The sequence below is a fragment of the Podarcis tiliguerta genome (genome assembly GCF_965153285.1).
Source record: "Podarcis tiliguerta genome assembly, chromosome: Z".
Classification (NCBI taxonomy): Eukaryota; Metazoa; Chordata; class Lepidosauria; order Squamata; family Lacertidae; genus Podarcis; species Podarcis tiliguerta.
This window is the reverse complement of record NC_139553.1, coordinates 29326952-29354851: the sequence shown is the minus strand read 5'-3', so window position 1 is coordinate 29354851 and position 27900 is coordinate 29326952. Positions and strand designations below refer to the sequence as shown.

The window sequence follows — 27900 nt, the reverse complement described above, 5'->3', positions numbered from 1 at the left end:
TATTTGAAGAGCATAGATTATGGGCTATTGGACTAGCATTTATCAGTTACAGAAACAACTGTCTTAATGTTTTTGGTTTTATTTTGTTTGTTTAAAAAAAACACTAAGCAAAAATGCTTTCTATTTAGATGATACAGGTGAGTGTTGTGGTTATCTCCTGCCATTCCAAATCCTGCTTGTTAATTTGCATTTCACAGTAGAGTTTAGATTTCTTTGGGTAATAAAAGAATAAAAACCTGTGGGGTATGTTTCATGGAAAAGGTTGATAGGCTAATTACGGGTTATTTTTCCAGTTTGAAAACCAGAACAATTGTGATCTTTTGCTTGATTATGAAAAGCCATTGACTGGGGACAGAGCTCGTTTTATCTTGGCAATTTCAATGTAACAAAATCTGATTATAGAGGAACAAATTGCTAATGGCTTTCACTGCATGCAAATTTTTGCCAGCAGAAATAGTATTGCATTATGTTCAGCAATGTGATACTTCTAGATATTGAAATGTACTTTTCCTTTGGGATGAAATGTTTGTCTTGAGATGTAGTACTTTTGATATTTTAAAATACTTTAAAATAGTGTGTTCTTAATAGGAATTCTATTAGTACAGTGGTGCCTCGCAAGACGAAAAGAATCCGTTCCGCGGGTCTTTTCGTCTTGCGGTTTTTTCGTCTTGCGAAGCAAGCCCATTGGCAGATTAGCGCTATTAGCGCTATTGACAATTTAAGGGCTAAAAACGGCTTTTTAAGGCTTGGGGGATTAGCGGTTTTGCTGCTAAAATGCTTTTAGCAGCTTAGCGCTTCAGGAAAAGGGGTTTTGGAGCGGAAAAAAAAATTCAATTTTTTTCGTCATTTTTCGTCTTACGAAGCAAGCCCATAGGGAAATTCGTCTTGCGAAGCTCCTCTGCAAACGGAAAACCCTTTCGTCTTGCGGGTTTTCCGTCTTGCGAGGCATTCATCTTGCGGGGCACCACTGTATTTTTTAATAGAGTACACTTGAAAAATAGTCATTCACTTTCAGAAGCAAACCTTGCTCCTATAGCGTGGCATGCATAGAAAACACTGGTAGTGTGCAGGGCTACAGCCGTGTCACATCAAAGTAGCCTTGGCTTGGAAGCTTCCAAACTGTTTGCTGTGCTAGGAATGGGACAAGCCACAGCAGACTCTCTTGGTGATAATGATGATGGTGATGATAATAAATTATTTATACCCTGCCCATCTGGCTGGGTTCCCCCAGCCACTCTGGGCAGCTTCCAACAAAAGATTAAAAATACATTAAAACATGTCATTAAAAACTTTCCTAAACAGGGTTGCCTTCAGATGTCTTTTAGAAGTCAGATAGTTGTTTATTTCTTTGACATCTGATGGAAGGGCGTTCCACAGGGTGGGTGCCACAGCCGAGAAGGCCCTCTACCTGGTTCCCTGTAACTTCGCTTCTCGCAGTAATGGAACCGCCAGAAGGCCCTTGGAGCTGGACCTCTTTGTCTGGGCTGAATGATGTGGGTGGAGATGCTCCTTCAGGTATACTGGGCCGAGGCTTGTGCCCAACCGTGTACAAGCTACTAGGCTATAAAAGACACCTGTCCACATCTGTCCGTTGCAGAGTATCTTTAATAGTAGGCCTGGCAAATTATGTGTCCAGCTTCCTAAAAAGGAATAATTGTTCACTTTTGATGAGTAGTTAACTTCACAGCTACTTAGGTTGATAAGACAGATCCTGCCAGATCAGATCAACAGTAAAACAGCCAGCGGGTTTCCGGCCAGATGTCATGGTCATCGTGGTCGAGCTCTTCTGCCCTCCAGGGCAATGGAGCTGTCCGAGCAGGAGAAAGCAATAATTTATGAGGAAAAATTCCTGGCAAAGCTCCTCAGGTCCAGTCGTGGCCGACTCTGGGGTTGCGGCGCTCATCTCACTTTATTGGCCAAGGGAGCCGGCGTACAGCTTCCGGGTCATGTGGCCAGCATGACTAAGCCACTTCTGGCGAACCAGAGCAGTGCACGGAAACGCCGTTTGCCTTCCCACCGGAGCAGTACCTATTTATCTACTTGCACATTGACGTTCTTTTGAACTGCTAGATTGGCGGAGCAGGGGATTCGAACCGTTGCGGGGATTCGAACCGCCGACCTTCTGATCGGCAAATCCTAGGCTCTGTGATTTAACCCACAGCGCCACCCGCGTCCTATGTTCCTGACCAATGTAATGGACCCTATTTAAATTAGCTTTGGACTGAACCAGGAGTGGAGGAGAGAGTAATTTGGCAAGACAAAGGACAGGTAATTACATCTGACAGGACTTTATGTATGTGACTTTATTCTTTAACTGGCGGGCTCAGGAAAATAATCCCCAGAGTTTTAATGGCGGAGCAGGCATCTTGTTGGGGCGTTATTTACAGCTCTGTAAGGCCTTGAACAACGGAAGGAATGTTTTCAAAGGAGTGGAATGTGAATGGACAAAGGATGATGGCATAAATTATCACTGCACACCAGGTCTGGGAACAAAGTTCTGGAAGAACTACACATGTGAAGTGGACTTTTATCTGTTTGAGAAACAACCGAGGTTGCATATTATGAACAACCTCCATCTGAGGAACTTGTTTCCAATCTAAGTGTGAAGATTTTATTGGATAGCCTTCTCCAGGTCAGCTGAAACAGAGATTCTCATACAGGTGCCTAGCTGGGTGATTCAGACTACAGATGACATTTGGACTCATTGCAGGGGAACATGGACTTAAGGACGATGGCACCCAGATTAATGTGAGAGTAGTTGGTTTGTTTGGGCTTAATATCACCAGGATGGACTTCAAGACACTGCTGGCAACATAAGATAGTCAAGACAACACAAGAGCCAAGCTCAGTATCGGAGATGGAAAAATCTCTGACTCCTGAGGCCCACCTGCTCCCACACTTGACATCTTATAATGTCTGGGGGAGAGTGGGTAGAGCCACAGCTTTAGAATGTGCTCCCAGTTGTTCCTCTGCAGGTGGGGGGCTTGTATTTGGTGCCTTTTAAATTTGGCACCAAATGCAAATCCATGACTAGAAAGGAAGATGATGATTCACCCTTTAAAGTTGAATCACTTGACGCCAGGTGACTGGCTGGGGGGGCGGGTGTGGACCAGTTCCAGATGCAGTCCACTGACCAGGTACAGTTTCCCTGGTCTGTGACAACAGTTGTGTATCTTCCCAAATCCATTTTGAAGAATATTCTTTTTCTTTCCTCAGATTTCAGGAAATATTCCTGCACCTTGGACTATGGGGAGTTCACGAAAAAGAGCTGTAAGTACTTCTCACTGAAGCAGTAAGTGAACAAAGTGCAGACTTAGATTGGGTATTTTAGGCTTAGAACTTTTAAACTAATATGAGTAGGGTTTTAAATGAAGTTTGTCTTGAAACGAAATCTTTCCTCCCCACCCACAGCCCCCTTCCTGCTTCCTCAGCATCTCAAAGTGCAGAGATGACATTGTTAGATATGTGTAACCCACAGTCAGAAGTATGCACTGTCTTTCCAAGCAACTTTGCATATTCACATTGCCTTTGCCATTGATAGTAATTCTGATTTATGTTACACTTAACTTGCAACCTTGTAAAATGCTCGAAGCATCTCTGTCAACACTGACAGTAGTGAATGAGAAAGGGTGAAGATTATCATCTGCATTCATGGAGATCCTAAAAGTCTCCCCATTGACAGTAATGTTTCCTATATTTTATTAATAGCTAGCAGTATCAACACGGATTTCTCACTGTTGGCTTAAATAATGACAAAAGCAATAAAACTTCAAAATTAAACCTGCTGTTAGGAATCCTCCTTTTGTAAGATGGACTGCAATGTATTTCCAGTTGTCAAATAATTCTAGTGATGGATTGGTGTCACTAAAATCAACTGGGAAAGCTCAGTGGAGTGAAAAATAGCATGGCATAGCCCTTTGGAAATGCAGAATAAGACTTAAAAGGAGATGAGCATTGCTAATGGCAAGAGTAACAAAGACGTCTCTAATGGATGGCTCTCAAAGTAAAACCTTCATATTTAGAATTTATAGTCCATTTCAACTAACTATTGAAAGCTCTCCTCTTACATTCTGTGTGCCTCTAAATACTTTTGCCTTCTCCTTTTCTGTCTCATTTAATTAATTTAGAGAGAATAAAACCCAGGCTGTCTGGCACATAGCGAAAGGAAAATGCAATGACAGAGAACTACAAATCTTTCAGTTCAGCAATAACTCTAAATCTACCATGGAAAAACAACAGTGCACAGATTCTGCTTTTAGTGTTGTTGGTTAACTATCTAACTATTAATTTGTGGTGGCATTGAATAGCCTCAATCTCTGCAATTGAATATGCTTTTAAAGCAATTTTAAACCTGTTTGTAGATGCTGTAGTCTTAACAAATGACACAATTTCTAGACTTTTGCTAAAAGGGTAAAGTATGTTATAAGTGTCTCCAGTTGTGCTAGGACAATTAAATAGCTCCATTGGTTTTGTGACCTAGGACAATCTTGAATGCCATTCTTAAATGAGCTGCAGATAAATTTTGACCCAAAGCTGAAGAAGTGTGCATGCACACGAAAGCTCATACCAATAACAAACTTATTTGGTCTCTAAGGTGCTACTGGAAGGATTTTTAAAATTTTGTTTCAACACTTTATAAGAGATTCATCTTCTTGATACTTTCAGCATCACATTCCCCCAAATATCAACGACAGTTAGGAAAGGGGCAAATACCTCTAGTACAGCTAAATTATGTGTGTGTTGAATGTGTTGGATCATGTACTGACCCACCTTGTTCTCATCTGTGCTGTCATAATGTTTCTTTCAGCTGAGTTTCTTTTCCATTTCCCATTGACTCTTTGTGGGAGTGGGGCAGTGCAATCCTATTTTTCAGAACATAAGAATCCTCCTGAATTAGATGAAGAGCTCGTCTGTTCCAGCATCTTGTTTCTAACAAAGACCAACTAAATGATTTTGGGAAGTTTGCAGGAGATCTGGAAAACCTTCTCTTGTTTCCCCCAAGATATAACACCCAAGTATTTAGTATCCTGGAATTTATTGCTTCTAAAGAGTTACATTTTATTATCTAGGGCCTTATCCATAAGTTACTGCTTTCCTGACTCTCATTTGAAATCATCTATGTAAATCTCTCAAAGTTTGCTAGTTTGAATACACAGTATATTAATTTCGTTAAATCAATAAATTTCAGCAAAACCCTCACATACTGGTAGAGCATACACAGATACTTACAGGCCCCTCTAAAGACAACTATTACCAAGAGGATTCAGTCCACTTCTTAATGTAATCTTGGAAGGAGAATGTGTAGTATGCTAGCCCTGGAAAATAAATTCTAATCCCATGGAAGCACCCTTGTATGTGCTACTGTGCATGTGTAGGATCTCATACAGTGGTACTTTGGGTTACAGATGCTTCAGGTTACAGGCTCCACTAACCCAGAAATAATACCTTGGGTTAAGAACTTTGCTTCAGGATGAGAACAGAAATTGCACGGTGGCGGCGCTGTGGCAGCGGGAGGCTCCATTAGTTAAAGTGGTACCTCAGGTTAAGAACAGTTGCAGGTTAAGAACGGACCTCCAGAAACAATTAAGTTCTTAACCCGAGGTTCCACTGTATTTGGTTTGTTTGATAGGTTATTATTGCAGTTGTACCTCAGGTTAAGTACTTAATTCGTTCCGGAGGTCCGTGCTTAACCTGAAACTGAAACTGTTCTTAACTGAAGCACCACTTTAGCTAATAGGGCCTCCTGCTGCCGCCACGCCGCCAGAGCACAATTTCTGTTCTCATCCTGAAGCAAAGTTCTTAACCCGAGGTACTATTTCTGGGTTAGCAGAGTCTGTAACCTGAAGTGTCTGTAACCTGAAGCGTATGTAACCTGAGGTACCACTGTACTTTTGTTTTAATGCATTTTTAAAATTTATACTTCATGCTCTTCAAATTTTGTAAACTGCTTATGTGTAAAGGGATTAATAAATTGAGGCAGGAACCCCAGAGAGGTGTGAGGTTGCCTACTCTGGAAAAACTGCTCAGGAACCTTCACCTTAACTCCTTTCTTGGTGGAATGCCACAGGCATGAAAGCAGTTTTGGGATTTTAGCTGTTCATGTGAACATGGTCTTAATTAGCTGAAGAATATAATGCCAGATAGTTAAAAGAAAGGATAATTTTAAGGCCAATAGGTATCTCAAGGCATTGATAAACACCTCTTTATCCCATACCTCTGTTTTCTCCTAGTTGCGATGCAAGTGAACTTAGGTTAAAGAATCTTTAAAGGGACTCCTGACCATTAGGTCTAGTCATGACCGACTGGGGTTGCGGCGCTCATCTCGCTTTATTGGCCGAGGGAGCCAGCGTACAGCTTCCGGGTAATGTGGCCAGCATGACTAAGCCGCTTCTGGCGAACCAGAGCAGCACATGGAAACGCCGTTTACCTTCCCGCCGGAGCGGTACCTATTTATCTACTTGCACTTTGACGTGCTTTCGAACTGCTAGGTTGGCAGGAGCAGGGACCAAGCAACGGGAGCTCACCCCATCGCGGGGATTTGAACCGCCGACCTTCTGATTGGCAAGTCCTCGGCTCTGTGGTTTAACCCACAGTGCCATCCGCGTCCCAAAGAATCTTTAGCTTTGGTTAAAGAATTGTAAGCGTTACCTTCAGCACAACATTGCCCATGCTGTGGCATAAGAGATATTTTTGCATGGTGGTTAGAAGGGGTATTTATTATTTATTTCAGATATTTATATGCTGCTTAGTATTCAGGGTATGGGGACAAGGAAAGGAAGCCCTTCAAAAAAGTCAGTGCTGTTTGCAGGCCATCCCTTACCCAATGTTGAAAAGAAACAAATGTTGACCTTCACACATGAGAAACCATATGTAATCTTGAGCATGACAGAGAGGCAGCCTCTACTTAGCCACAAGGGCTGCTTTTTATAGTGTATTAATTGAGGTTCTTTGCCAGAAAACCGTCTGACAACCTGTCCTTCAGAATCTGTATAACATGACTGATGAATTTAAGGCCAGGCAAGATGTGAATGATTTAGCAGACAGTGGTGCTTTAAAGGGCAAAGTGAAATCTTCAGTCAAAGAGCTTGTTTACATGGATTTATTTTTTTTAACCACCTGCTTCCTAATTCTTGGTTAGTGACAATCACCATGTCACTTAAAAAATCCCTTTGCTTAGCGAGGTGCCCTGCTGGCTGTCCTCCAGTTTTGGAGTCTTCTTCCTTCTCAAGTTTGCCAAAGTCCAGCCCTGAGCCACTTGGGTGGCTTCTTATTTGGGGCTGGCGTTTAGTGACCAGAGATTAACGCCGCCGCCCCCGCAAAGTTCATTTTTTAATAGTACATTTTATATCCAGATTGGGGAACCTGTAACCCTTTAGGTAGACTCCAATTCCAATCAGCCCCAGCTGACATGTCCAGTAGTTAGGGATGATGGGAGTTGTAGTCCAGCAACATATGGAGGGCCACAGGCTCCTCACCCCTGTTTTATATTGTGCAAGTTGGCTTTGCAGCCAATAACCAATGGAGTTATTATCTTTCCCCCTCAACTTGCATGGTGAGGAGGAGAGCCATGCTTTTCCAGATAAATGCAGCCATATTTATCCCCCGCAAGTGACCAGGCATGTGCTTTATCACCAGCCTAATCTACATGGTAACTTCTCATTTCATTCAAAGGTTAGGAGTTAGGAACTGGGCTTTAATTTTTGACTTCGCAACACCATGTGGAACACCTTCATTTTCAATTGTTGTCTCCTTTCTAGTACTTAAAACAATAAAGTGTGTGCTTGATTTACAGCTACAAGACCGTACACAATTCAGTGACCGGGATTTAGCTACCCTTAAGAGATACTGGGACAGGGGCATGACGAGCCTTGGTGCAATTTGCAGAGAGAAAATTGAAGCAGTCGCTGCGGAGTTAAATGTTGACTGTGAAATAGTACGGGTAAGAACCTCCAGTCCTCCCGTTTCTGGTTGCAGAAAATAGCCTAGATGAAAGCTTTTTTAAAAAATTACATGAGGTAGACTGAAATAGACTGCACGTGTTACATAATGAATGGCCACGTTAGGAAGTGCTCTCTTGCTCTGTTTCCTGTCTATTTATAGTTAAAATCCCTCAGGTGAGACTTTTATCAATTGGCAGCACGAGCTGCATGTTTGACAGTCCAGTTGGACTGGGATTTTAAAACAAGCAAAGGCTTTTTGCGGAACTGAAAAGGAATAACTTGTGCAGTTAGTCAAAATATAAAAGCTCCTTGTGAAGGAGAAGGGAGCTGAGTTTTATTTTTATTTTTTTGCAAGGGAGCAATACAGTTCTGTGTTGGGAGCTGAGTATGTTATGTTACGTTATTTTGCTAAGGGAGCAACACAGTTCTGTGTTGGGAGTAATCCTTTGCATGTTTCTGGTCCTATGTTCATTGTCACTCACCTTGGGAGTTGTGAAAGACCTCTGCTTGGTACCCAGACTGGTCCAACAGTGAGCTTAATGGCTGAGTAGAAATCAGAATCAAAATCTTTCCCAATTCTACTTCAACACCCTAACCACTTTAACTTCTTGTCTCACAGTGATGATGATGATACTCACCATTATCTTTAAAATAACAAATTGGTGAAAATTACCTAAAGCAGATAGAAGCATTTCCCCTGAAATATATATGTTTGCATATATATTTCCAAACAACAATAATATTCAGGAATTTATGTATTCTGTGTCCTTTCTCTGCCCACCCCGTCTTCCTCCAAAACTAAAACAGGAAACCCCAGATTTTGTTCCCAAAATTAAGTATTCAGAGCAGGTAAACGTGTTTTGCAGTGTTTCATTCTGCGTGTTGAAATTTCAAAAGAGGGAAAATACTTTGGGAAATATTAGCATATCCTAAAGGTGTGTAGGGAGGAGCATACAGTGGTACCTCAAGTTACATACGCTTCAGGTTACATATGCTTCAGGTTACAGACTCCGCTAACCCAGAAATAGTTCCTCGGGTTAAGAACTTTGTTTCAGGATGAGAACAGAAATCGTGCTCCGGCGGCGCAGCGGCAGCAGGAGGCCCCATTAGCTAAAGTGGTGCTTCAGATTAAGAACAGCTTCAGGTTGAGAACGGACCTCCGGAACGAATTAAGTACTTCACCCAAGGTACCACTGTATTAGGTAACAGCCTGGTCTAACTCAGTGAAGTAGAGATAACTGATATCCAGGCCTACTTAGCCCACTGCACTCAGTGGGACTTAAATGTCAGTGTTTATTTTAGAAATCTCTGCCCTTCTTTCCTTCCACTAGGGGAACTCAGAGCACACCAGAGGATGGAGATACAGGCAAGCAACGTTTTAGGCGCAACAGATATGTGCGCGATTGCGCACACACACACAGTGCCGAACCTGGAAGTGACCTGGAAACATAAGACGTCACTGAAAGGGCGGAACGGGAGTGGGGTAGGGGCAGGTTGTGGGCTGAATGAGGTGAGAGCGGGATGGAATGGGGTGTTTCAATTGCACACGATTTCATGCAAGTGCACAGTGACCCAGAACCCAGAATGCCTGTACATGTAATCCATGCAATATCAAGCAGCATGATAAAGTGTTACAAGAAAATCAGCAGGCAGAACAGATGTTCAGTAGCTTCTCTCAAAAGGCCTGTAAAGAGCCAGGTTTTCACCAGGTGCCGGAAGGCATGGAGTGACAGCCTCCATAGGGCAGGCAGTGCCACAACTGAAAATGTGTTGCTCCTCTTTCTCAACTGATGAACCTCAGTTGGAGGAGAGACGTGAAGTAGGGCATCAGATGTTGAACCGAGTGTAGGAGAGGCACCTGTGGGCGAAGGTGGTTCTTAGGATACTTTAAATTGTGTAACTTCAATGTAATTGGTTTACAGGTGGCTAGATGTGGGAAAAAAGGAGTGGTAGATAGTGTTGAAATTCGATCTCCTGACCACTGGTAAACTTAGTTTGGTTAGTCATTCCTTATGCAGAACTATTAACCCCAAATTTGACTGTCTTCTGAACCTCCAAAAATGATAGCAAAGACCCACACACCCCTTAATCAGTGATTATGTTTCAGCTAGCGGTTTGCATGTGTGAAACAACTGACGCAGGTCAAACACTGCAAAAGTGATTTTTGGTCTTGTAACACTTGCAGTCTCTACAGTGAGTTGGAAGTTGTTGAATCAGCACTTTGGGAAATGCTGCAGATTCTAGGTACTAACCAATGTGCTAATGATGAGCAAGAAGATGGTGCCTAGCTGGGAATAGTGGTTAACAGAAATTGAGGACAGAAAATTTGCGAAGGCAAAGGTGGTAGCTCCTGGCCTGTGAACCTAGTTAGACTCACCTTCTGGCTTACGAGGCCATTTCAGCTAAGGTTCACCTGCCTACCATGTGGGTGTGGGGCAAATAAAGATACGTTGGCTTGGGGTGGTGTGGGAGACATAAGGATCTGGCCCATTTAACCATTAAGAAACTTTTCAGAGAAAAATAAATTGCTGTTCTGCTACAAAGTTGATTATGTTGCCAGAGCAGCAGTTGTCAAAAGATGTTGTCTGTTGACCACTTTAACTGGTGTCCTTACAGGGCAAGGTGTAGGGGGTCCTTGGCAAAGTGTCTGGCTGGCAGACTTAGCTGCTAGTGCCTGGCAGCAGCATACCAGGCAATGCTGGGTGGCTCCTGCTGATATCTGGGAGCTGCTGCTGTTAATTCCCCGCAGTATTTCAAAGTGACATTATGCTAAACTTCGGACCTTCATTGTAAAGCACCCAGTATTTTTCAGGAAAGGGTAGAAAGAGCATGCATCAATGGTAGGGCCTGCCAGGGACTGGCATCTCAGCAGCTAACATATAATAGAATCATAGGATTGTAGAGTTGGAATGGATCCTGAAGGTCATCTAGTCCAAGCCCCTGCAATGCAGGAACTAGATCATACATGACAGATGGACATCCAACTTTTGCTTAAACACATCAAAGGAAATACAGTCCACCACTTCTTGTGGAAGTCTGTTCTACTGTCTTAACAGCTCTTACTGCCAGAAAGTTCTTCCTGATGTTTAGCTGGGATCTCCTCTTTCATAACTTGAAGCTAGTGGTTCAGGTCTTAACCTCCAAAGCAAAAGAAAACATGCTGGCTCCATTCTCTATGCAGGAGTCCTTGAGATATTATAAGATGGCTATCATGTTTCCTCTTGGTCTCCTCTTTACCAGGCTAAATGCATGCAGTCCTCTCAATCGTTCCTCATAAGGTTTAGTTTCCAGACCCTTGATCATCTTGGTTGCCCTCCTCTGCACACATTCCCTCTTGTCAATATCCTTCTTAAATTGTGGTGCTCAAGACTGGACACAGGACTCCAGGTGTGATCTGGACACTATACTTTTTTTTTAATGCAGCCTTCTTTTTAGCTGCTACATCTTTTGATTCATTAAGCATGTTGTCTCCCTATATCGTTTTCAGATGTACTACTGGCAATCCAGGTGGTTCTCATCTTATATTTCTGCAGCTGGTTCTTCCTGCCTAAGTGTAGAACCTGAAATTTCCTCCATTGAAATTCTCTCTCTCTCTTTAGTTTTTAAAGTTTTTAGCCGTTATTTCCAATCTGTTGAGGTCATCTGGAATCTCAATTCTGTCTTCCACAGCATAGGCTACCTCTCCCAGTTTCGTGTCATTTGCACATTTGATGAGCACCTCCTCAATTACTTCATCCAATCTTTTATAAAGATGTTGAACAACGGACCCAGAACAGAACCCCACGGCACCCCTCTTGTCACTTTTTTCCAGGATCAAAAGGAACCATTAGTGAGCACTCTTTGGATTTGGTTAGTCAGCCAATTACAAATCCATCTAACTGTTACGTCGTCCAGTCCATATTTTACCATCTTTTCTTCAAAAATATCATGGGGGACTTTGTCAAAAGCCTTACTGAAATCCAGATACACTATGTCCACAGAATTCCCCTTATCCACCAAGCTTGTAACTATCAAAAAAAGAAATGTGATTCATCTTCCAAGATACCCCTTGCAGACCTGGAAGGTTACTTCAGCTTCATGGAAACTATGCTATAATAACTAATGTGCTTTAGAGGGCTGAGGACGGTGACCTGAAAAGCAACTATGATGTAGGAATGTGGTAGCCAACATACAGGAGCCTTATGTGATCTGGCCAGATTCTCAGCTGACTTGCAGAAGCATCACATGGATAGATCTAGGGTCTAGGCAGGGTGGTGAGGATGGTAGGGTAGAAAAGAGACAGTAGTTAATGAGCCATTTGGCCCCAACAAGAGCTCCAGAGTTAGGCATTGTTAGGCTAGGGTGGAAATAGCAGTGCAGTTACTAGGCTCCCATTCTGAAGCCCTTTGCTGCACAGCTATCTAGGAAGGAGGCAAGATTTTTCTGGACAGAGAATTTCTAACCAACTGTTTCAGCCATAGTGAATTTGTGAGAAAATAGACACGATGACAGGGTTTTTTTTTCCCTCCCCAGGACTAAGGTGCTTATTTAGCAATGTTTTATTTGTAGTTCACTACCCCCACCACTTCCTTTTCATTCTGCAAGAGCTCAATTAAACATTGCCATAATGGAAATACTATCTTTTCAAAAAGACTAAGTAGGTCTCTGGCCAGAGGTCTCTGGCCAGTTCAGTTTAATTTAATCAACAATTAATTCAAGCATATTGGGTTTTGTTCTGTTTTGTTTTAAAAACATACAAAACAACTTTGATTTGTTGAAGCTGTTGACTTTCCAGCTAAAGGAGCAATTCATGAGCCCTTGTGTTTTTGACTTAGTACCGTATTTTTCGCCCTATAAGACGCACTTTTTCTCCTCCAAAAATAAAGGGGAAATGTGTGTGCGTCTTATGGGGCGAATGCAGGCTCATTGGCTTCAGCGATAGCAACGCGAAGCCTCCGAAGCCTGCGCTCCGGATGCTTTGCGTTGCTTCCGCTGAAGCCAGGAGAGTCTGCTCTTTGAGGCTGGCGGTGGGGGAAAGCAGCGCTTCCCCCATGGCCAGCCCCAGAGGATGGGGGGCAGCAGGAAGGCGCGCGACGCCTTCCCGCTACTCTCCAACCCGGGTTGGAGGCTGGCGGGGGGGAAAGCAGCGCTTCCCCCATTGCCAGCCCCAGAGGATGGGGGGCAGCAGGAAGGCGCGCAACGCCTTCCTGCTACTCTCCATCCCGGCATTGAGGCTGGCGGGGGGGAAAGCAGCGCTTCCCCCTCGCCAGCCCCAAAGGATGGGGGGCAGCAGGAAGGCGCGCGACGCCTTCCTGCTACTCTCCATGCCGGCATTGAGGCTGGCGGGGGGGAAAGCAGCGCTTCCCCCCTCACCAGCCCCAGAGGATGGGGGGCAGCAGGAAGGCGCGCGACGCCTTCCCGCTACTCTCCATCCCGGCATTGAGGCTGGCGGGGGGGAAAGCAGCGCTTCCCCCCTCACCAGCCCCAGAGGATGGGGGGCAGCAGGAAGGCGCGCGACGCCTTCCTGCTACTCTCCATCCCGGCATTGAGGCTGGCGGGGGGGAAAGCAGCGCTTCCCCCTCGCCAGCCCCAAAGGATGGGGGGCAGCAGGAAGGCGCGCGACGCCTTCCCGCTACTCTCCAACCCGGGTTGGAGGCTGGCGGGGGGGAAAGCAGCGCTTCCCCCATTGCCAGCCCCAGAGGATGGGGGGCAGCAGGAAGGCGCGCAACGCCTTCCTGCTACTCTCCATCCCGGCATTGAGGCTGGCGGGGGGGAAAGCAGCGCTTCCCCCTCGCCAGCCCCAAAGGATGGGGGGCAGCAGGAAGGCGCGCGACGCCTTCCTGCTACTCTCCATCCCGGCATTGAGGCTGGCGGGGGGGAAAGCAGCGCTCCCCCCCCTCACCAGCCCCAGAGGATGGGGGGCAGCAGGAAGGCGCGCGACGCCTTCCTGCTACTCTCCATCCCGGCATTGAGGCTGGCGGGGGGGGGAGCAGCGCTTCCCCCATGGCCAGCCCCAGAGGATGGGGGGCAGCGGGAAGGCGTGCGACGCCATCCCACTACTCTCCAACCCTCCTGTGGGCTTTTGCGGGAGATGGGGGAATTCCCCCACCTCCCGCAAAAGCAGGCAAAAGCCGCACGCTCTTTACAGGGGCTCTGCGGCTTCTGCTGCCTTTTCTAGGAGGTGGGGGAATTCCCCCACCTCGTAGCAAAGCCCGCAGGAGCTGTGAACCCTTTGAAGAGCGTGCCGCTCTTGGGGGCTTTTCCCCGAGGAGGGAGAAGGGACTGGCTGGCTGAGTCCGTCCCTTCTCCCTCCTGTGGGCTTTTGCGGGAGATGGGGGAATTCCCCCACCTCCCGCAAAAGGAGGCAAAAGCCGCACACTCTTTAAAGGGGCTCCCTGGCTTCTGCTGCCTTTTCTAGGAGGTGGGGGAATTCCCCCACCTCGTAGAAAAGGCAGCAGGAGCCACGAACCCTTTGAAGAGCGCGCTGCTCTTGGGGGCTTTTCCCCGAGGAGGGAGAAGGGACTGGCTGGCTGAGTCCGTCCCTTCTCCCTCCTGTGGGCTTTTGCGGGAGATGGGGGAATTCCCCCACCTCCCGCAAAAGGAGGCAAAAGCCGCACACTCTTTAAAGGGGCTCCCTGGCTTCTGCTGCCTTTTCTAGGAGGTGGGGGAATTCCCCCACCTCGTAGAAAAGGCAGCAGGAGCCACGAACCCTTTGAAGAGCGCGCTGCTCTTGGGGGCTTTTCCCCAGGAGGGAGAAGGGACTGACTGGCCATTTCAGTCCCTTTTCCCTCCTGGTCGAAAAGCCCTTAGGAGTCGCGCACGGCTCCTATGGGCTTTTGCGGGAGGTGGGGGAATTCCCCCACCTCCCACAAAAGCAGGGAGAAGGTCTTGGAGTAGCGCACAGGCTGCGTGAAGCCTGTCCACTGCTCCCAGAGCTGCGGGGGGGAAATAGTATTTTTTTCCCTGATTTCCCCCCCTGAAAACTAGGTGCGTCCTATGGGCCGGTGCGTCCAATAGGGCGAAAAATACGGTATTTCACTGATCTGTTGAGGGTGCAGTAATGCCTCATCATAGTCCGCCATTTCTAAAAGTGGAAACACCACTAAATAAAGCATAGCTTTTAAGTTGTTAGTCTACTGAGGTTAAATATTTAAAAGAGAGCTGGTGCTCTATATTTTTATTAGAGCCGTTCTGTCATGCAAGAAAAGAGCAAGGAGATTGTGAGAGGAAGAACTTTTAGACATACAACTCCCCCACTTGCAGTGCCCCGGTTCTGTACCATGAGATGCAGCTGTGTATGTTGATTGGCTGTAACCATGCAGAGGATTGGCCATCTCATGGAGACATTTTGATGAGGTTTATATCAGTGACCATCTAAGTGGCTGGCAAGCAACCAACAAGGACACAATAGTATTCAAATGATGTTATATACTCCCCAAAAGCCCCCCAAGAGGGGTCTTTATAAGAGATGGGGTGAAGGACCAGCAAGCACCCAGGGAAAGAGAGTTCCAAAGCCTAGATGTGGTTTTCAGAAAGACCTTATCCCACATATTCGCCAGCCTTACTTTATAAGAACATAAGAAGAGCCTATTGCATCAAGCTAATGGGCAATATAGTCCAGCATCATCTTCTCACAGTGGCCAGCTGATGCCTATGGACCAACCCAGTCCTCACGCAGGACCCGAGCACAAGATTACTTTCTCCTACCATGGTTTCCAGCAACTGATATTCAGAAGCATTACTACCTCCAACTGTGGAGAAAGATAATAGCCATCATAGCTATTGATTGCCATGATTTTGCCAAATTATTTTCTAAAGCCGTATAGGTTGGTGGCCGTCACTGTGGGAGTGAGTTCCATACTTTATATGTATCTTGTGAAGAAGTACTTTCTTTTATCTTTCACAAATCTTCCAACATTTAGCTTCATTGGATGTCCATAAGTTTGAATGTTACAAGTGATGGAAAAAAGCTTCTCTCTGTCCTCTCTGTTTTATAAACTTCTATCACTTGCCTCTCTTACTTGCCTTTTCTCCAAAAGGTCCCAACTCTGCAGCCTTTCCTCATAGGGGAGTTGCTCCATCTCCTTGATTATTTTGGTTGCCCTTTTCTGAACTTTTTCTATCTCTGCATTATCATTTTTAAGCATATCAGATAACAGGGGCATGGATCCAGGACCTCAGCTGAAGATCTATCAGAGCATGTAGGCTCCTTTGGAAGGAGGCAGTCCTTAAGACGAATGTGGAATTTGAGGCCCTCTAGATTATGTTGGCTTGAAATGCCATCAGTCCCAGGCAGCATAGCCAATGGTCAGGGATGATGGAAATTGTATCCCACCAACCGGAAGGCTATCAGTTCCCCACTCCTGTTAAAATATCCTATTTCCAGGCTGCTTAGGGCTTTAAAGGTCAATATCTGCACTTCAGATTGGGCCCAGAAGTAAACGGGGAGCCAGTAGAGTTGACACCACACTAGGGTCATATGCTCCAGTTCGGAGTCTTGCTGCTGCTTGTATCTTTGGGGAACCTCTGCCTGTTCTTTAGTGCCAGGAAAACAGTAGGCAGAATGTTTCCAGTTGCTTTATGCAGGGAAATTGTGGTCTCCTAGACTTGGAGATCTCAGGGCTTTCCTCCTTTACATTCCAACTTCTGAATCAATTATAACTTCTTTTAGTATATTTTTTATTGATTTTTTTATTTAAAAAAGCTACAAAGAAATACAGTAGCGTGCATACAGAAGTAACATTTCCATTAACACAAAGTTATACTATTATACAGAATTAGTTACAACTTCTGATGTTCTCCATGTCTGCTTCTCATTACAAGACTTGGATTGGGAATCGAAGACGAAAATATCGTCTAATGGGAATTGAAGTCCTCCCTCCTCTAGGTGGCCCTGCTCTTTTCCCCAATCAATCTGATTCCAGCAGTAGATCAATAACCATTCCAGAAGATGATGCTTCGACAGATGTTGGAGATGATAATGACAGGAATGATGAAGTTTCAATATGTTTATCAGAAGGAAGCTCACAAGGTATTCAAACTTGTCACTAGTATTATATTGTTATTTCTGTTCAATCTTATCCTAATAGTCTGAATGTTGCCTGAATGTTGCCTCCCTTTATCCCAAAGCTACTCCCAGGAAGTAACTAGCTTTTGGATCCTAAATGCATTTACTTGGGGCTAAATCTAAATATGTTCAGGATTACAAAGTTTTCCTTTAGCCCTGGGAAATCCTCAAAAGATAAGGAAGCAGCCTTATAAAATGTCAGACCATTGGCCCCCCACCTACCTCATTGGCTATGTTTACTGGCAGCAGCTCTCCAGAGTTTCAGATAGGGTCTTTCCCAGTCCCACCTGGAGATGCCCGGGATTGAACTTGGGACCTTTTGCACACAAAGCAAACGGCATACCTTGTAGTAGTCAGTTGGGCAGTGAAGGCAGGATGGTGTTGCGCACCTGACTTGCAGATAGCAAGCACTGCTGCTGCTTGCTGTGTGGGGGATGGATGAGGCGTAGAGAGCCTGTTGTTCGGTGGGGATGATGGCAGAAGTGTTGGATTGACTTCACTGCTTGCATGTGCTGCATTCAGCTCCCCTTGCCGTGCTCCTGCCTCAGTGATGCTTGCCATTCGGAAGCCAAGTGCAAAATGGCTCCTCGCCTTTGCTTACACCTCTGACTGCTACTGGGCATACCACTGAGCTATAACACTTTGCCAACTGAAAACACAGCTGAAAGTTAGAAGTGGAGAAGGCAGGATTTGCTAGAAGAAAACATGCGCGCAGTTGAAATGAGGCTCATATTGCATGTGGAAGTGCCATTGTACACATTCACAAAAAACACATGTCAAGGAGTGAGAGCTGGATCCTCGAGTCACAGTGAATGCGGTTTGTCCCTCAGGGTCAGAGAGGATTGTTCAGGCACCTCTCTGGATTGAATACATTGTTGTTGCCATGAGGATGTAGGATAAAGCTAGCTGCTTGGTAGCTTTTGTGCATCCTCATTAGTTTGTTCCAGATTTTTGAGGGTGTGATTAAGAATGGTAACTGCCAGTGCTTTTTTTCTGGGGTTACTCAAGGGTACACAGTACTGGAACCTTTTTTTCTAGAAGAAAAGCACTGGTAACTGCAGCGTGGTTTTTGTAGCTGGCTTTCCCCCATCCCACCTCAAGATATTAGTTCGACTCAAGGAAGAGGCATCAAAGTGCCTGCCACATGGGAAGATGTCTAGAAAATGTCTACCTCTTCTAGCCCCATCCCTAGTGTGGAAACCAGTCCCAGTCAGGGTGGTGATCAGTATCAGTATTTTTGAACATCTCCCATTAATCAGTTGAGCAACAGGCAGGGCCAGCTGTGTAACAGGTTCGCTGGCCTTTCAGGAGGAAAGGGGTATGACAGTGACCCCTCAACAAAAAGCCAGTTCCTTGCCCAAGTGAAATGGCAACTGTAATTCAAACTTGACTACATAGAAGGTGGTAGAGCCACAACAGCATTGATTTTGATGCAGTGTTACAAAACGGAAGAACCAACAACTTAGTTAGGAGTGAACTTGCAGTTGCACATTTCACTAGCTTTACAAGTTCAGCTAATTGCTCCTGGTGTTTCTGACTAGAGCAAACCAACAAAGACTTTGGCTTTTGAACAACAACAGAAAAATAGACACATTTGCAGATTTCTATGCCAGGCTTGATCTTATCGTTTTGTTTGAACAACTTGCTGAGAAAATGGCCAAAAAACCCGAGAACTGTTGGGAGCAAACTTGTGATGGGTTTGTCAGAATTTCAATTATAAAAAGAATAAGATACCAACATAGAATTGGTTGAAAATGACTGAAAGCCAAGTAAGTTAACAAAGTCTGGAGATCTTCTCTGACTTGAGGTGAAGGAAGCAACTCCTTCAACAGGACAGTAGAGAAATAGTCAGAACATTCTGCAATTCAAGTGAAAAGCTGCCTTAATATTAATTGGGTCTGGCACTCTGACACTTATGAGATGGAACTGCCAGGGCGAGGCAGGAAGAAGAGGATTGTAATCAATACCCCACACAGCTGCAGGGTAAATACAGAATTTCTTAGGAGCAAAATAAAAAGACACACACACACACACACAGCTCAAAACTTGTTCAATCAGAGGAGAACCGCTGGCCCATGGGCCAAATGTGGACCTCCAGGCCTTACTGTCAGGCCCTTGGAACTCTCTCCAGGCCACAACCTTGCGATCCCTGCACAAAGCTCAAGTATTCTTACCTTGCCATAACGTGTCTGTTAACTCTAATATGCCTGAAATATGTGTATGTATAGAAATCTTCGTGTGACTGGAGTGTAGCCCACTGTAAATATGCCCACTGCCCTGCCCCTTTTACCTCTGACCCCATCCATATCTGGCAGAATACAGCCCTTGAGTTGAAAAAGATTCCCCACCCCTAACTTAAAGAGACACCAATGGGACTCTAGGACATACAATGGATCTGCCATTCAGTATTCACTGTTTTAGCTGTCTTGTGTACTTGAATTTTGGTGGGACTTGGCTACTGTTTTGGATTGAGTAATGTGCTTTGATGCAGATAATCCTTAAAAAGATATTTGTTTACCATCCCATGGTGATGGCATAGTGATCCTTATAGCTGGACTATAGATTGTAAGATTATTACAGTTTCTAACAATGTTAGCTTCAGAATATGACCACTTAATAGTCCAGATCCTCTATGTTAACTAAAGGTTATTTCTTCTGATTGTGTAAATTAATAGGCAGCAGAGGTTGTATTTGGAAAACGGATCATTACTATAAGCTTCCAGGTTGAATTCAGTGCTGGAAAAAAGTATGGTGTGTGTGAAATGGGCAGCATTTTTTCTCTCTCTGTAAGGTGTGAATTACATAACACCTTATGAATTCAGGAATTTATTCTAGAAACACATATCTTGTTTCATTTCTGTAGAAGAACAAAGTGAAGTTCTTCAGAATGAAGACACTGGCAACGGAAGAGAAGACCAGGCTACTCTAACTGACACTAATGGGGTACGGATGTTTCCTAAAACTTAATAGTTTGATTAAATCCAGTTACTCGGATGGGCTGATGTATGAAGGGCCACAGTTTTTTCCATTGTTTTTCTGGTAGGTTCTATATTCAAGGCTCTTTTATGCAAATGCAGAAACTATGATGTGCACAGAGTCACACATCCTGAAAACCTCTAAATTGGTTAAAAACAACCAAAAAGATGCAGGGGCATCTGATGTTCTAATCGTATGTCAGTACCTTTTTGATTTCAAAATGAAAAGCACCATTTGCCTTTTCAGACAATACAAATCATAGACGATGAAGAAGATGGTATGATAAGTGAAATAGAACAATTGAATTGTCTTCTGGAATTCAAAGTAAGTAACTCCTGTAGAAAACAGCTAACATTTGTATACAAATAGAAAGGTGATTAATCAGCTTAAACCCAAAGTGCGGGCTTTGTTCAAGGAATCGAAATAAGAGCCTGAAAAGACAGAATTAGTTTGGAAGAAATTCAAAAGAAGCAAAGAAAGACACAAGACATCAAATGTTTACTTAAAAAATCAAACTCTTAAATGATACCAGGTTTTTTTTTTACAAAATATTGAAAGCCCAACATTCTTCAGTTGACGGCAGCTTTCTTTGGGGCAACTGAAAAAACTAACATAGGAATTGATGAGCCAACTAAAATACAGTTGATTATAAACTTATATTATAAACTTATTTTAAGCTTTATTTATCATAAACTTAGGCACTATATGGAACAACCTATTTTTAATGTATCCAATGTCAGAGTAGACCCATTGGAATTAATGGACATGACTAACTTAACATTTACTCTGAGTAGGACACAACCCATTATACATGGGGCATTCTGCAAAATGAAAACTAATCTATTTTCATTTTTGCCTTAACGCTGATGAGCTGGTAACGGAAGGGAGAGAGATAAGGAATTTATTTCAGTCACACAATACAACAATTCTGCTGTTCCGTTATTACCAAACTGTGTGACCGATTAACCTTTTGAGGCAACCCATTTCTGCTTAATGTCTCTATCCTAAAACGTACAGTGTGCAGGAACTTGAGGGTGAGTGAGTGATGAGGAAGGGGAATATTGCCAACTAAAACAGTTCAATGTCATGAAGGATGCATTGAAGTTTGTGAGGATATTATTGCATGCTCGCAGGCAGATGGCGCAAGACCCAATGTTTAGGAAGAAGCTGCGGATTGCTTTGAAGACAGACGGCTGTTCCAATTTCAGCAGCTTGCAGATTACAGCTGAACATTTGCTTTTGATGCTATATGAGCAAAAGCAGTTGGAAACCGTGACAACTGTTTTTTGCCAAAATTGCGAAAGGTTACATGTGTACATAAGAATTGGAGGTGGCTTACTTTCAATTCAGACGCCCTCAAACAAATTTCAGTTGGTGTTAGAATAAAATATGTATTTTTTACTAGAACTTTGCCTACACTGAAATGAGTAATGTCTTTAAAGCACACACAACGTGTGCATAATTGATGTCCATGCATTAATTTCTGGACTCTGCCTTCAGGATAAAAGCAGTGCTGAATGAATGTGTGTGTATGTGGAAATGACCTTTTCTTAATGTCACTTGTCACAATACTGAATGTCTTGTTGTGACAGTATGTCCTACAAAACCCTGTTTGTTGATTTTTTGAATTATGTTTTGACATGTGGGCTTCTTGGTCACAGAGTCCATTTGCATAAATATGCATGTTTACTTTCATAGGTTCCCCACAAGCTTTTTTAGCCAGTAAGAAATTGGATAAGCTTTTTAACACCCCCCAAGCTTTCTGTGGACCCCAAAGACAGCTGTTTTGAAAGCCACTTTGTACTGCCTGTTTTCCTCAGTTAAGGGGCCAGTTGTCCAGTGGTGGTTTATCGCTGCCGCCAGCCCACCCTTCTCTTTTTTAAACAAAAACAAAAAATAAAATATATTTAACTTGTGAAGCTATTGCTGTTTGCTTTACTGCTAAATGAAAACTAGCAAACACCTATGCTAACTGGAGTCTGTTTGATCTCCAGCAGCTTCTTAAACTACGGTAAGGAAAACAATTTGCCTTTCCCCCATTTTTTTTGGGTGGTTATACCATTTCAAGAGCTCTGGAGTAGGGTTTTCTGGTTTTGTAAAATAAAAAAAAAATAAAAACCAACATATTCCCTATAAAGCTCTGTAGGGGTTAAAACTGCAACACTGATTCATTATTTGCTGTTTCTGTTTTTAAAATGTGCTAATACACTGTACACTGGACCCCCTCCCATTATTTAGGATGAGCTCAGTATTTCATTAGGGCATTTTTTTTTGCTTTCTGATTTGTCTTCATCCTCCCCCCCCCCCCCCCGCCTCTGGGCTTCCTCATAGCCCAGAGAGAAATTTCAGTTAGCGTACCAGGTCTAATGAGCCCTATTAGCTTTTTAAAATTCAATGAAAATATTTTAAAGTTTCTAATCTGGAGTCACTTTGAAATTGATGATTAACTTTATTTCCATTGAGGACTTCAAAAAGAATTCATTGGAACCCCTACAGCAGATAATGTTTTTTTAAAAAGTTGTTTGACAGTTTTGATTCTTAAAATAAGTATAAATAAATATTTTATTACAGTAAAATAACATTTATTGTAATAAAAGTTATGGACTGCAGCATCCCTCAAGCCTTCAAAGGTGCCTTACAGTGCTTAGGGGTAATTGGCAAATCTCTAATAGTTAAAGGCCATGAGCTGAAATAGCTCTTTCAGTTCAGAGCAATTTCCAGTGGTTTCCCCACCGGAATGAACTCAGCATATCAAGTAAAACTTAAGCGTTTTTCGGAATTTGTTTTGCCCATTCCTGTTGTCTGCCCTGCAAGGCAACTACTGAATGGGATCTGGTGTTGCGGCCTTGCATATCTGTGATGTTAGAAGTCATACTGTGGTTACGCTTCGCATGATTCAGATGTGCCCTGGAACAGGATGAGTGTTTTTATTTGTTGTTGAAAAGGCTAGAGTAATGGCTACAATGAAGGACTTAAGACATTTCTATCCATTTCATTTAGGACTGTGAACCACCACCAACTGTTTTTTGCACAAGTTCAGTATTGCTGCATTGTGTGCTAGTAGTTAATCAGAAATGAAAGTGCTAAGTTCATAAGGGATAGCTTAGTTGATAGAGCATGAGGCTCTTAATCTCAGAGTTTGGGGTTTCGAGCCCCACATTGGGTGAAATACTCCTGCATTGCAAGAGGTTAGACTATAGAATACCCCTGTGGTCCTTTCTGACGCTACAGTTCTGCGATTCTGAAGTCCTCAACTCAGAGCAAACTACAGTATGCCAATTCAGGATGCTGACTTGCTTGGCACCACTAGTTAAAAGGTGGCTGAGGTAACAGCCCTTTGCAGGCATCTGTAGGACTGGGCTATGAGGGTAGTTAACACCATCCTTTATTTGAACTTGAAAAAGTCATTGCCTTTCAAACATAAGGATAACAAGCATCAGGCTTGTAACCTTCAGAATATTCTTAACACAATGCAAAATTAATACATGAAATCCACCACTACATTGATAGCCACTCATGTAGGTGGCTTTAAAAGGAGAGCTCATGGAGACTAGGTCTGTCATCAGGTATTTGTTCTGATGTCTTAAAAAAAGTTTTATTGAATTTTTTGTCAAAGACAAAGCAATGAATAATTGTGGAATAAAATAACAACAGCAAACCAATTACCAAATTACAGTCTTTCTTCACTGAATATCGTATGGTATTTAAATACTCCAACCATAGCAAAGAATGAGAAGCTGGAGGGATGTGGGAAGATCCCTCCCTGTCAATATATTGTCTGATGTCTGTATGGAACCCCCATATTCATGGGATGTCTGCCACTGAATCAGAATGCTGTACAGAAACCTGTCCTCCAGCTTGATGAAAGTTTTCATCCCCTGTGAAAGGGGCTCCTGTTTTTCTGCCTCTTGGGAAATTTAGGATTTCTTTATAATTTCAATATCTACAGCATTGAACTTACTTTATTGCTGCAAGGTGTCATGGATAGTATACGTGTATTTTTTCCCTTTCATTAAATATTTCTGCAGCCTCTCCAGTTGCCTGAAAAAGCCATGTGGGAGAAGTTAACCTCATGGCATATTTACATGGCAGCATGGGACGCCAAGAAGGCATCCATTGCTTTCATTTTTAAGGGACGTTCTTCCTTTTGGCATTAAAAACTAACTCCACACTGATTTATTTAAAAAGTAAAAAGACTTCATTTAAAAACAGAACAGTGAACAGCTGTCAGGTAGACAGTAGGCAGCCTCCCCAGCTGCATGTACTTACAGGAAAGCAAACTGAGAACATTATGGGACTTTCATAAAATGCAGTCACGCAGGAAGGTTGAAGAATGCATACAGATCATCAAAGAGATGACCCATAGATGGGAAGAAGGGAACTCAGACAACCACTTGGACACCATAAAAGTAAAGACAACAAAAACCCTCCACCTGACACATAAAAAATTTTCACTGACATTTTCTGTCCCCTTTAATAATATTCAAATGCAGTTTCATCACTCATTAGTTGATAGAGAATTGTCAAAAAAGTGCAGGAGACATTTTTTGGCATAATACCACTGAATGCCATTTGCTTGGGGTGTGTGTGTGTGCGTGCGCGTGTGTGTGTGTTTCAGGTCCTGATTATGGGCATCTTACTAGCCACTGTGGAAAACCTTTGGTGAGAATGTTCTTAAGGGTATTAATCAGATGTCCTGCAATTACTTGGTTGTATGTGTAAACAAGACAAATGTATGCTCTTGACATACTTTACTTGTCCAGATTTGATCTGTTCTTTGTTTTAAAATGTTCCCTTTTTATATTTCCCCCCTGTTGTTGTATTAAATGAGGAATGTAACAATCAATCCTTTCATAGCCCAGTGCTGAACTTCCCCCTGTCACACGACTGCTCTGCCCTCAAAATATATTTGCTCAGAAAGTGCACTGTGGAGTTCTAATTTGCAAGTCATCCTCACAAATGAGGAAAGGGAAATCATTCATGCTTGCTGAAATGTTTTTCTGTGTGCTGTCTTTCTTCACACCTTTTATTTAGGAAAGCTCACATCTTTTAAGGGGGGGAGGGGAGAGCCCTGATCAAGCCCTCTTAAGAGGAATCACAGTGGATACCTGTGCAATATTTCTAGTGGTGTACTCACAGTGTTTGTTGAATGAGCCTTATGGAATGTCCTCCTTGTGTCACTCCCCTGTGATAAGAGAACCGGAGGTGGTGGAAGGACTGCAGGCTAATCTGTTTGCAGGCTAATGAAGAGGGGAAATGGAAATTTGCAGGGAGCAAAAAGGGCCATCAGCTTAGCTTCTCCTCACTCCTCTGGACTTGCTGGAGCTCCCATCACCATTCGCTAGTGTGAGACCATTCACACTTCTAGTTGTAAAAGTTGCTGTTATGGAGTGCAGGGCAGTGTCTGACTGGTGGTGACTTTACCCCCACAGTCTATTGGTTCTTGCTGGCTTGAGGCTCTGAATGCTGCTGCCCCTCAATCACTAGTCTTCTCCTTGAGTGGGCTGTATCTACTCCTTGCCAGTCTTGCTGCTCTTGCCTCTCCTCCAGGGCCTGATTGGTGCCATCTATCCATAGAGACAGAGATGGGCTCCTTCTCTGTCTTTGCTTATGCATTCAGAGAGGGAAGGTGGAGAAGCAGCAATCACAAGGAGCAGCAAAGCCAGAAAGCTCCACCGATTGGCAGTGGCGCCTTGGTAGGTGCCCAGTGATGCTGGCCCTTGCTCCAAATTAGGGGCTCTGCAATAAACAACTGGGGTTGTACTTTGACTTAGAGCCTTGGTAGAAACAGGCTGGAAGTACAGCTCTGTTCACTAGGCAGAAGATACTTGGTACCAATCCCGAGGGATCTTTCTCCTCTCCACTCATGGGTGGTAACCTGTTCCCAACTTACCTGAACAGGGTTTTGGAACCTGATCACAAGCAGACCTGATTAGACTAGACACTTTGGTAGCCTCAGGTAGAGAATATCTGTTAAGCATTCTCTCTCTAAGTTTTGCCCATTGTTGATACTGTTCCAAGCATACTTTGAAATTTTCAAGTAGAACTTCATTCAGTTATTACCATGTATTTGCAACATAATCTCTTTTTTAAAAAAACCAAAGAAACAGCTAGGGGTTTTATTCATATCAATCTGACTTGGAACTGAATAGCCTGGGTTAGTCCTTTAATTTCAGTGAGTCTGCTCTGCATATGATTAACAAAGGGAACAATTTGGTTCATTGTACTCCGAAGATGATCTTTAGGGTTGTGCATATATATGTAATTTCCCCCCCTCTCCGCTTAGACCCAGGAACTAAGGTACGTTGAAGAAGACCTGGAGCATGAAAAAAAGAAATATGTTGAGCTACAGGCTTTCACTCGGCGTTTGATACTTGCTGTCAAAATGGATGATAAAGAACAGCAGCAGGTAAGACGAAAGTGTAAACAGCTGAGAATATCTTATTTTATAGAGGTGTGCAGCGACCACAAATTTTGCCTTGTATCTCTAGCACTTGGAAGCACTTCAGATCCACTCTGTGCCATTCTGATTTAATTTTTTGTTTGAGTCTGAATCTGATCCGTAAATATGAAGCTCATTTTTGTTCCCATTGACTAATTTAGAACCCACAAACCTCTATACCGGGTTTTTTCTTTTCACATAGATGGATGAAATTTGCAGGCAAGAGAGCATATCCAGAGTGAATTACGCTTGCAAAATTTCAGGCAGATCCATGCCAGGCTTTTTATGCAAGGAATTGTTGAACTCACTTTCTTTTTTCTTTCCTGCCAGAATTGGGTACAAGTTTCAGGCATGATCACCCCTGCTGAGTAAATGAAGCCTGCCAAATATCAGAAAGATAGGTGCAGTGGTTCTCCCACATGGGCAAACATTATTGGTTGGGGTAGGAAATAGAAATTGTTATAAAAAGCTATAAATGTAACTCTCTCTCTCACTTCTCCTCCCTAGCTGAATACTCTCAGGGAAGAAAAGAGAGGGAGAGCAATAATTTTTAATTGTTTGTTATGAAAAATATTTTACAGTCAGGCAGGCTAAACCTAAGCATTCTGATAAGGGTACATTTCAAAGGAACTATGGTACCTTGGTTTTCGAAAAGCTTAGTTCTCGAACGTTTTGGCTTCCGGATGCCGCAAACCTGGAAGTGACTGTTACGGTTTGCCAATTATTTTAGGAAGCCAAACATCCGACAGGGCTTCCACAGCCAATCAGAAGCTCCTGCAGCCAATCAGAAGCCATGTTTTGGTTTCCGAATGTTTTGGAAGTCGAACGGACTTCCGGAACAGATTCCGTTCATCTTCCAAGATATGACTATACAGTTATTTAGAAATAAGCTCCACCAACAGAACTAAATTATTTTCAAATAAGCATGCCATGAGCATGTTTAAGCCAAGGCTCTTTGTTGCCTTTGCTGCGAACAGGCCTTGCCAGAACGCACCAGAACTCAGTTCCAGCACCTCTCTGGTGAGCCCCATTGCCATTCTAAGAGAACAAGAGAGCTGTTTGGCACCTCTTTTTCTAGAAAAATAGAAATAGAAAAATGGCTGCAGGAGATTAGTACAGCTATACCCTCTGAAAACATTTTTAGATAGCAAAGCCTGCATGATCTAATTGAATTATATTTCTAACACAATTAAAGTACCTAATTGTTAAGAGGCTTATTTAATAAATTTATACCACAGTATTTGGGCAGCTTACATTAGCCACTGAAAACAACTAAAGAGGCCCTGCAAGAAAACTTAGCAGTGTGCATTTCTCTTGTTTAAGGTTTCATCCAGCAGTTGCTCTGTAGAATGGTAGCACTATGAAGCAGTTGCTGAGATCTCCTATCTCTCTGCCAAGGAGTGTTGCTTTCCTTGTTTCCCCTCCAAGGAGTTGGGTCAAATACGAACTACGGTGCAGGAAAGTAACCAGGACTGCTACTCCACCAGAAGCTGTTG

At 43.4% G+C, this 27900-nt stretch overlaps 1 protein-coding gene across 11 annotated transcripts in view; it reads left to right on the top strand.

Moving 5' to 3' along the window:
• Nucleotides 1-27900, top strand: part of HDX (highly divergent homeobox) — a 52923-nt gene that overhangs the window by 16929 nt on the left and 8094 nt on the right. For 7 of the 11 annotated variants that reach the window (XM_083423605.1, XM_083423607.1, XM_083423612.1 and 4 more), the window contains 6 exons: nt 3217-3270; nt 7793-7939; nt 16743-16950; nt 19850-19929; nt 20209-20286; nt 26249-26371. In XM_083423605.1, the coding sequence (XP_083279731.1) occupies nt 3217-3270; nt 7793-7939; nt 16743-16950; nt 19850-19929; nt 20209-20286; nt 26249-26371 (690 nt within the window). The remainder of the gene's footprint in view (nt 1-3216; nt 3271-7792; nt 7940-16742; nt 16951-19849; nt 19930-20208; nt 20287-26248; nt 26372-27900) is intronic. The other 4 variants (XM_083423611.1, XM_083423613.1, XM_083423610.1 and 1 more) reach the window with 2 other exon arrangements.